The sequence below is a fragment of the Helianthus annuus genome, chromosome 12 (genome assembly GCF_002127325.2).
Source record: "Helianthus annuus cultivar XRQ/B chromosome 12, HanXRQr2.0-SUNRISE, whole genome shotgun sequence".
NCBI lineage: Eukaryota > Viridiplantae > Streptophyta > Magnoliopsida > Asterales > Asteraceae > Helianthus > Helianthus annuus.
The window spans coordinates 148,454,458-148,464,732 of record NC_035444.2 but is presented as its reverse complement, the minus strand read 5'-3'; the positions used below and the strand labels follow the sequence as shown (position 1 = coordinate 148,464,732).

Here is a 10,275-nt window from a genome sequence, read left to right as displayed (position 1 = left end):
AGATGCAGTGCAAACAGTGAACGAATTAAACAAGAACTAATTAAAAACAACATACCTGCTCGTAACTGGGAGCCAGAAATGGGAGCCGGAAGCTGGCGGCCGAACTGTTGCAGCGGTGGAGAATGGAAGCCGACGGCCGAACTGTTGCAACTGTGGAGAATGGAAGCCGGAAGCCGCTGTGTTGAACCAGATGTTGGTGGCTGTGTTGAAGTTTGTTGTTGCAGCGTAATGTGTAGGGCAAATATAAGCAGTGTTTCCACAGGGGTAATCTGGTAATTTCGTTTTTGAAAAGTTATAAGCTGCTCAAAAAGTCACAATATCCTGACTTCTCAAAAATGACTTTTTCTCCTATACGAAAAGTCATTTTGAAAAGTAATTTTGGGTTTGCCAAACACTAAATCTCCTTATTAGCTTTTTGTAAAAGTCAATAAGTTATAAGTTGGGGTGGAAAAGCTTAGCCAAACATACCTTTGCTCTTCTAATTATTTGGTTGTGGGATTGAACATGAAACTCGTCTACTCCGGGGGAGTTTGGGGAATGGGAGCAATGTTTGAACAACATTCTCTCGATGGGTTGGAGTTATCGCCTGGATAAATGAACATGGTTAGGGATTCGTCTGGTGTTTTTTCTCTAGGATCGGTTAAGCATTTGGTGCTATCGGCTAAGGACTGTAGCATATCGTGACTAAATGGTGCAAATAGGTTCACATTAAATGTAATGTTGTTCATGTGGAGGGTTAAGTTGGACAAACTTCACACAATCAAAGCTTTGTATGGAAGAAATACCATTGTTCCCTCTTAAAGGTGTATCATGTGTGACTCGTGGTCGGAAACCGTTGACCATGCTTTCACAGCTTGTGGTGTGGCTGCAGTGGTTTGGCGGGCTATTTGCGCTTGGTGCAAAGTCTCTCAAATTTTCGCATTTTCGGTAAAGTATTTGTTGGAATTATATTTACATGTCGGTTTAAAGGATGGTGTGCAAAAAGATCAGGATTGAAGAATTTGTAAAGCTAGGAATGAGACGCCCATCTCAAGAAAAGAGATCAAGATTGAAGAAATTATTGGTGACGTTAAGTCCACTGTGTTTTTTTCGGGCTTAAACATAGATCCAAATTCAATTGTATAGATTAGGCTAACCGGCTACAATTTGATCTTATGTAGTTGTTCATGTGCTGTGTTGTTACTCCTGTTTTAGGTGGCTTTACTGATGTTTTATGTTTATAAAAGTTTACTGTAAAAAAAAGCGAATTAAATACAAGGTCTTTTCCAATAACCCTGTCAGCAGAAACTTTATAATAAATATTGTCCTTTTGAAAAGGGTTGTGTTAAATAACCCACAAGTCCGTTGAAGTGCAATGTTTTTGTTTGGAGAACGGAGTTGAATCGCATTCCGACTTTGGATGTGCTTCGTAGTAGGGGTATTGGAGTAGGCGACGGAATCTGCCCTCTTTGCAAATCGGAGGTCGAGTCCGTTGATCATCTGTTCACCTCGTGCATCATGGCTACTATTCTTTGGCAAAAAATTTCTCGGTGGTGCCGTATCTCTCCCATCTTCGCATTCTCTTTCAAAGACCTGCTTGAGATTCATCGGGATAAATACATAGACCATAGATTTAAGTCTGTGGTTCATGGGATTATTATCTCAGCTTGTTGGTGTTTGTGGCTGGCCCGTAATAAGGCGGTTTTTTCGGGTGTCGATGCGAAGGCGGATAGTATCTTCAGTGAGGTTAGATCTTTGGGTTTTTTGTGGTACAAAAATAGATCTAGGAATTGGTCGATCTCTTGGTCGGATTGGTGTAAATTTGTAATTATGTAGGGATGTTAGTTTTTGTTGCCTTCCCGGTTTTCGGGTTGGGCGGTTTTTAATGAAGCTTACTTTTCAAAAAAAAAAAAAAATAATAACCCACAAGTCAACTTTTTTTTTTATATCATTTTGTGGTGGCACATATACCAATTAAAAGTCAACTGATTTTTTTTTAATAATTCTTATGACACCCTACTCTATATCTACCTCTTAATAAATGCAACCATTAATACATAAAGATTAATTGCCTATTTATTTTTTTTATTTTGAATTCTATATATTGTCAAGGAATTAACTTTTATGAATATTTGTTTTTCTTGTAAATGTAAGAATATTTTTTATATTATATAACACAACAATAAAAAAAGTAATATTTTTGTATGAATAGCGTTGATAAAAAAAATTATACGAGGCAAAAATTTATTTGGTGGTAGTTTAATTGCTGAATGCAGTTCCAAAAAGTTTGTCGTAAAAATGATTGCAAAATATATGTTGCATGAGCTACAACTTTATTAAAACATGACATATTTATATTTAGAATTTGACGTTAAAACATAAAAAGATGGCATTTTTTAATTCAAAGTAGTAATCCAAATTTTTTTGAACTGCAAGTAGTAATCCGATTAACTTAGTTTAATTATTAATCTAAAATATATTAGTATATATATTAGCAACATAAAAATGAAAATATTACAGTTAGTTAAAGAGCAAAAATTAAAAAAAAAAATCTTATTAGACCTTACTAGCCAAAAGTAACTAAGATATAATTATTACTTTTGACTTTAAAATAAAATAACGTATTAAAGTAGTTAATCATTACGAAGTTGACTAATTTAGTATACTAATTCTTATTTTGGGTCTATTTATGATACCCGTTTGAAAATCAAAACATTAGCTGTAGTTGGATTTTAACATGTAATCAGGTTGACTTGTATTCTCATCCTCAACTAGGGGTGTTCAAAAAACTCGTGGCTTGCAGCTCACTCGAAACTCGCTCGAAAAAGCTCGGCTCGAAAATGGCTCGGTTGTAAACGAACCAGCTCGGCTCGGCTCGGCTCGGTTTGTAAACGAGCCGAGCTTGAGCTTGGCCTGGCTCGGCTCGTGAGATGGCTCGATAAGGTTTACATCCTTCATTTTTTTTTGTCCAGCATCGCTTAGAAAACAAAAACTAAGGGAGTATCTCCCCTATAAAAGAAGGTAAAGACAATGAACAAAGTAAATTAAATATTTATACTTGCATATTTAGCTATATGGTGAAATTAAATGGCAATTATAGCCCTCTGTGAAGAAATTCATTTTTAAGGGTTTTTTAAGTAGTAAATTTTGTGGTTTTTTGTTAGTTCGAGCTAGATCGAGCCGAGTCGAGCTAGCTCGAATTCTAATCGAGCCGAGCTCGAGCCTCAAATCTCAGCTCGATTTGAAATTCGAGCTCGAGCCGAGCTCGAGCTAGGTCTAGCTCAGCTCGACTCGACTCGTTTACAGCCCTATCCTCAACTAGTTTACTGTCAGACTTGCCAATGTTAATCATAGACATTGATTTTTGACATATACACTGTTCAGTTTGTGTTAGTGATAAGCCTTAAAGAAAAAAAATTAAGGTATAAGCGTATTACTATGAAAATAAAATAAAAAGAGTTGTAACTTCATTTCTATGATAATTAAGACTACTTTAAATATAATAAGTCTTATAAAATTTTCTTAAAAGAAATAATTTTACTTGTGATGCAATGGTGCAAGATTCCTTCGTATTTCGCTTTTGTCCGTAAGGATATCCTCGACATGAATGATGACATTACGGGGTTGGGGACAAAGATAAGAGTTTTTCATGCTATAGTCCATGTTGCCATCACGAGTATTTGGAGTATGCGGAACGAGTTCGTTTTTAAGGGCACCTATCCAAGAATTACTAAAGTCATTGAAGAGATCAAATCAATGGGGGTTTTTGTGGGTTAAAAACCGTTCGAAAGACCCCGCGATTTCCAGGGAAAGTTGGAGTAGGTTTGAAGGCTTTTAGTTTTTTAGTTTGGATTAGAGCATTCACATCCAGCCCCCTAAAATTATACATACATTCCATTAAAAAACAACTCCTATATCAATATATTTCCACTAAAAACAAATACTTTTTCTCTCTCCTTTTCAATTAAATAATATTTTTATACATTTATTATTACATTTTTCTCTCTCCTTCACTCACAACCACTTTCAATATATATTAAAAAATTATAGTGGGTGAACAGTGTCCCCCCAAATATACAGATGAACAGTAACATTTTCTCTCTCCTCCACTCACAACCATTTTTATACCCTTTATGTTTTAAAAACCCCACACTCACAATTTAGTTCTTTGGATGTGATTGTCCTTGTTCCTGTTTCTTCTGTTTCTATTTGGTGTGCCTTAGCTGGGCTTTGTACTTGTGGTGTAGCTTTTTCTAATATTAATAAATTTTCAGTTGGTCTTTCAAAAAAAAGGGTAAATTACATTTTTCGTCCTTTATGTTTGTAGTGGGTTGCAATAGATGACCTTTAACTTGTCACAGTCCTTTATTTGCAAAACTCATTACACTGTACGTCCTTTGGCTGTAACCAGGTTAAAATTTTCAGTTAAATATAACATGTGCATTGCATATGAGGGTACTTTAGTCATTTTAAAAGTATCTTTAACTAATATATATATATATATATATATATATATATATATATATATATATATATATATATAGGGGATGGTTCAAATGAAAACCACTTTTAACGCGAAAACTCGAAAACTAACTAAAAAAAGCCTAAAAAACACACAAAATTTTTTTTTTTTTTTTTTCAATTTTTTAATAAAAATCGCTAGTTTTTATATATAAAAAAAAACTTTTTTTCAAAAAAAAAAAAAAAAAAAAAATTTGTGTAGTGCACATGTGTAATAATACACATGTGTAGTACACAGACACATGTGCAGTATTACACATGTGCACTACACAAAAAATTTTTTTTTTTTTTTTTTTTTGAAATTTTTTTTTTTTTAATAAAAAAACCTGCGAAAATTTGATTGAAAAAAAAAATTTTTAAAAAAAAAATTTTTTTGCATGTTTTTTTGGCTTTTTTTAATTAGTTTTCGAGTTTTCGCGTTAACTAGTGGTTTTCATTTGAACCTTCCCCTATATATATATATATATATATATAACAGTTGTCCATCTTTCAATTACCACCTGTCCCCATCACAATACAACCTGCAACTCATATACTCTTAGACCACATGTACTGGGGCGCGAAGTCCAGCCATAGCGCCGATATGGCGCCTAGCACACCGCCCCCATGGGCGCTATGAACCAAAAAAAAAAAAGAGCGTGATGTTTATCGCGGCGCGAGGAGATGGTTTGTTTAAAATTTTGACCGTTGTCAAACGGTCATAAATAAAAAAAAAAAAAAAAATTCAATTTTTTTAATTATTAACACCATAAATAACATCATTTTCTTCCACTTTTTTTACAACTCAAACCATTCTTCTTCTCATTCTCCTTCTCATTCTCTATATATTTTTAAAAAAACTAGTCTTACTTTATAAAAAATGGGTTCCCCGTCGGAAGAGTCTTTCACCGATATTTACCGAAGATATTTTTCCCCCGACGAAGACGCGGCCGAGGAAGAAGCGGTTACGAGTGCATGTACTTTTGTGCTACAAACATTTGAGCACATTCGGCCACCTCCCCCTCCACGACCCATCTTGCGACGCACCTATATCTTGCGAGATCGTGAAGCCGCGAACGAGCGTTTGATGAAAGACTATTTTGACGCGGCACCGGTTCACGGACCGAATGTTTTTAGACGACGTTTTCGGATGAGCCAAAGGTTATTTTTGCGCATTAACAATGAGTTGGAAAATACGTACGATTTCTTTAAGCAAAGAATGGACGCACGAGGATATCTAGGCTTCACCTCAATTCAAAAGGTCACATCCGCGTTACGCGTATTAGCATACGGAAACACGTACGACATCAACGACGAGTATTTGAAGATGGCGGAGAAAACAACCCGAGATACGTTGGAACATTTTTGCTATGGTAATTTTTTTCGTAACTTTTAAATTATATTTTATACATTTACTTTTTATTTTTGCTATTGTTTTTATTTATTTACTTTTTTACATTTATTTTTTTCGTAACTTTTAAATTATATTTTAGGAATATGCCAGTTATATGGAAAACGTTATTTGAGAAACCCCACTTGGAACGACCTTCAAAAAATATATGAGGTGCATCTAGAAAAGCATGGAATACCCGGCATGATTGGTAGCTTGGATTGTCGTCAATGGCGTTGGTATAATTGTCCAACCGCATGGCGAGGTCAACATACGCGGGGTGATCAAAAAGGGCCAACTTTGGTATTACAAGGTGTTGCGTCATACGACCTTTGGGTTTGGTCGGCCTTCTTTGGTGTAGCCGGGTGTTTTAACGATATTAATACGTTAGAGGCTTCACCATTAATCGAGGGCTACATTTCTGGAACTATACCAAAGGCCGGTTTCCATGCAAACGGGAACGATTACGAGCATGGCTACTACTTGGGCGATGGTATCTACCCCGAGTATTCGATTATTGTTAAAACGTTTTCTGAAACTTTCGATGAAAAAAGAAAGTATTTTAAAAAATTACAAGAGTCTTCGAGAAAGGACATCGAGAGGTGTTTTGGGGTTCTACAACAACGATGGCATTTTATCAGGAATCCTTGTCGCATGTGGCATAAGGATAAAATACGAATGGCCATGTATGCTTGCATCATTTTGCATAATATGATCATCGAGGATGATGGAAAAGCGATATGCCAAAACTATATTCCCGAAGATTTGGTCGAACTACCCCAAGCGACAACGGAAGAGAGACTCGTAAATGCTCAACTACTCCGATCTAGAGAAATACATAACGCGTTGAAGGCGGATTTGGTTGAGCATGCTTGGGCGATTCGCCCAATTCGATCAAACAATGATCACGACGAAGATTCCGAGGAAGAAGTGGGGGAGGAATTCGAAGACGGGAACTTTGAAGACGTAGGTTTAGATGCTGGAGAAAACGAAGAGGAAGAAGGAGAGAACGAAGATGACACCGAAGAATAAATTTATTTTTTAGGAGTAATTTTTTTTTAGTGTAACTTTTTTTTTTATTTTTAATGTAGTGTTTTTTATTTAATGAAATGTTTTTTTATTTTATAAAACTTATAAATTATTTAAAAAATAGAAAATTAAATTAATTGAGTAATGATTACACAGGGGCTTTATGACTACAGCCCCAAATTGCATAAAGCCCCATAAAGCCCCTTTGCTGACGTGGCATGCCACATGGCGCATAACGCCCCTTTGAGGGCTTTATGACTACACATGCCCTTATTACAATCAATGCCTTTAATCTTTATTTCTCAACAAAAATCAACCTTTTTTGTCATCCGACAACCACAACAGTTGTCGATATCCTATCTGCTGATTTGGATTTTCAGATGAAAAAATAAGTATCAACTACCACGAACCAAACTTGATAGCTTGTAAGAAGATCTGAACCTCAGATCTGAAACAGAACTTTTGATGATGCGCTAAACTCAAGATCTACGAATGCTGCTGATTCAGTTTTCTATTTTTTTATTTATTATGATGTGTAGTTTGCAGATTGTTTATGTCGTGGTCGTCGGAGGGTTGGGTGGTGGTGGTGGTGGTGGTGGTGGGGTGGTGCTCGTGGTCGTCGGAGGGTTGGGGTGGTGGTGGGGCGGTAGAGGTCGTGGAGATGGGTGATAGTGGTGGTTCAGATGTGCAGGTAGGTTATGTCAAAGAAGCTTTGGACTCACCGGAACAGATGCTGATTTCTCTTGTACGTTGGTGCGACTGGTTCAAGTTTAACAACGCAGATTTGGACCGGAATCGGTGTGCGAATGGTTTGGAAGAAATCGTTAAGAATGCTTGTGAATTTGGGGAAGTCTGTAACTAGGGTTAATGAAAAATGAAATTGGGGAAGATGATTGTTTTAAGGTATTTCTATTTTATTTATTATAATATATATTATTTAACATGTAAAATGACTAAATAGCCCTCATGTGCAATGCACATGTGATAGTTAACTGAAAATTTTAAAAATGTTAGGGGTAAAGGACAAAACATGCAACGGGTTTTCCAAATAAAGGACTGTGACTGTAATTATTGAAGTTAAAGGTCATCCATTGTAACCCGCTACAAACATAAAGGACGAAAAGTGTAATTTATCAAAAAAAAAAAAAAAAAAAAAGAACCCTCATTTTAATTGAGATGAATGATGATGGGTAACATAAGTGGTGGGGTGTGACAACTGTGAGTCTGTGCCCAATCAATGCACCATCATCAATTCCCCTGCCACTGCCGGTGCCACCCTCAGTAGTAATCCTCAAGAAACCCCGCTTTTGTTTTTCTATTTTTTATATCTATTCAAAAGATAATACAAATGAAATAATATTATGCTCATAATATAATCGACATTTTAGAAATTTAGCTAATAATATAGTTTCTAATTAATAATCTATATGAATGCAGTTACTTTCCTAATTTCAAATTATATATATTTTTTTTTTGTCATAAAGAATAGAAAATATAAGATTAGTATTATAATCCTTAAAAAATCTTTTTTTTTTCTAATTGGCATTCCATTGTTTTATTTAGGCATATGAATCATTTGTGTTAATTCCATGAAGGTGAACGGTGGCAATTTTGTAATTGGAATAATAGGTTGACAAAAACAGTCACGGGACATTTGGAAATTTTGTAACTTCTGAAATCCATAAAAGCCTGTGACTATTTGGTATGACAGCTTGTTGTAGCCTATACAACCAACTCACTGAAAATTGTAATTTTTGTTATTATTGTTTTTTTTTTGAATGACTGTTATTATTGTTAAATATATAAATAAAGTCTTAATAATAAAAATTATAAAAATACTAATAATTTGTAATATTTATTAGAAACATCATAGTTTATTCTTTTATAAATAGCAAATTAACCTACTCTTACTCTAATATAACATTACAAGATTTGAGTCTTTCACCTCTTGAAATAGAGAAAAGACACCTTAGTCTTTACCACCACACCATATCCCTACCATAGTTTATTACAACATTGGAATGTACCTCTCCTTTTCTCAACCAAGGGGTGTTTATAGTGTGGATTTAAATAGTGAAACCGTCGAAACCAGTCATTTGTTTGTTTTCGCGAATGTTCTTTCTCTAAACTTTCAGTAGGTCTTTATTAAAAGTGACAAACTCTTGTGAACGGTTTGATTTACGGGTGATACTCAAAATCGGTTGTAAAAACTAGAATGGACATTGAAAGTTGAATACCTATTTTTTTAATAGTATCTATACTTTCTATAAAAGGAGAAATTCAAGTGACATAAGAAAAGCTGATGTGTCAGCTTGAGAGCATGTCCAACAAGGCTTTTCTTATCTTATTATTACATCATAAAGCCTAATATTAAAAGACTATAATAATCAAGTTGGCCCACATCAAACCACTGCCTTGTGTATTCAAGTGTTAAAGGTTTGGCCCACATTCCAAAGGACAAACCACTGCCCAGATACAATGTAGTAGTAGATGGTTCCTTTGGTAAACGTATATCTAGCAGCAGATGTGTCTAAATTGCGGGTAATTTGAATTTTAAAATGCATGGGGATATGTAATTTTCAATTAATGCATGTCACTCGCCAATAAACATCTGTTGAGATTCAAAATTCTGGCTCCACATTCAAAATTCAAAATTCAAACCCTATATATTCTAACCCTATAAATAAGGGTTAATAATCTGGCTCGACATTCAAATCTCTCCCGCTCACATCTATGAGCGTGTCTCTGCCTCTCAAATGCATCTTTCTCGTGATTCAGCCGCTAATCTCCGATTACACTTTTTTGTTCGAATGTTTGGTGATTATGTTTACATGTTATCGTTCCAGTATCATTGTTCCAACATCGTCGTTTCAATGAACTTTCCCATCACACATCAACCTTTCAGTATCGATGTTGCAGTATCATTGTTGCAACATCGTGATTAGTTGCATGTGATATCTTCTTCGATGGGAGACTTCCATGGTTTTATAGAAAGTATATATAGATTCGTGCAATATCGTGAAAAGTCAGATGTAGTACAAAAGTTCTGTTTCGCCCTTTGCATGTTAGGTTTGTTTCTTATTTTAAGATGTAGTACAACTGTTGATGATGTTCAGAGTTTTTTATAGACACTGAAATTTTAGAATATTTTAAGATGTATGTTTATATTGTTAAAATGAGCTATTACATAGAAAAATACAAATTTAAAGAAATATTTATAAAGGATTACACGCTAGAGTTAACACTTGCTAGGATTTCATAGACTCTGGCCTTTCTCCATGTGATTTCATGTTCTCTTTTGATTTTCAGGTCAGTTAGCATGTTGCAGATTTTCTGATCCTGTTTTAGAAATTGTGTCAGAAACTCCTCTGCATTCT

The 10,275-nt window shown here is 35.0% G+C and overlaps 1 protein-coding gene across 1 annotated transcript; it reads left to right on the top strand.

Annotated features, from left to right (window-relative positions):
* The first annotated feature begins 5,359 nt into the window (after window positions 1–5,359).
* On the top strand, window positions 5,360–6,901 carry LOC110914205. Its single transcript, XM_022159015.1, has 3 exons — window positions 5,360–5,852; window positions 6,231–6,426; window positions 6,511–6,901. The coding sequence occupies exons 1-3, from the start codon at window positions 5,360–5,362 to the stop codon at window positions 6,899–6,901; spliced, it is 1,080 nt and encodes a 359-aa protein (XP_022014707.1).
* The last annotated feature ends 3,374 nt before the right edge of the window (window positions 6,902–10,275 follow it).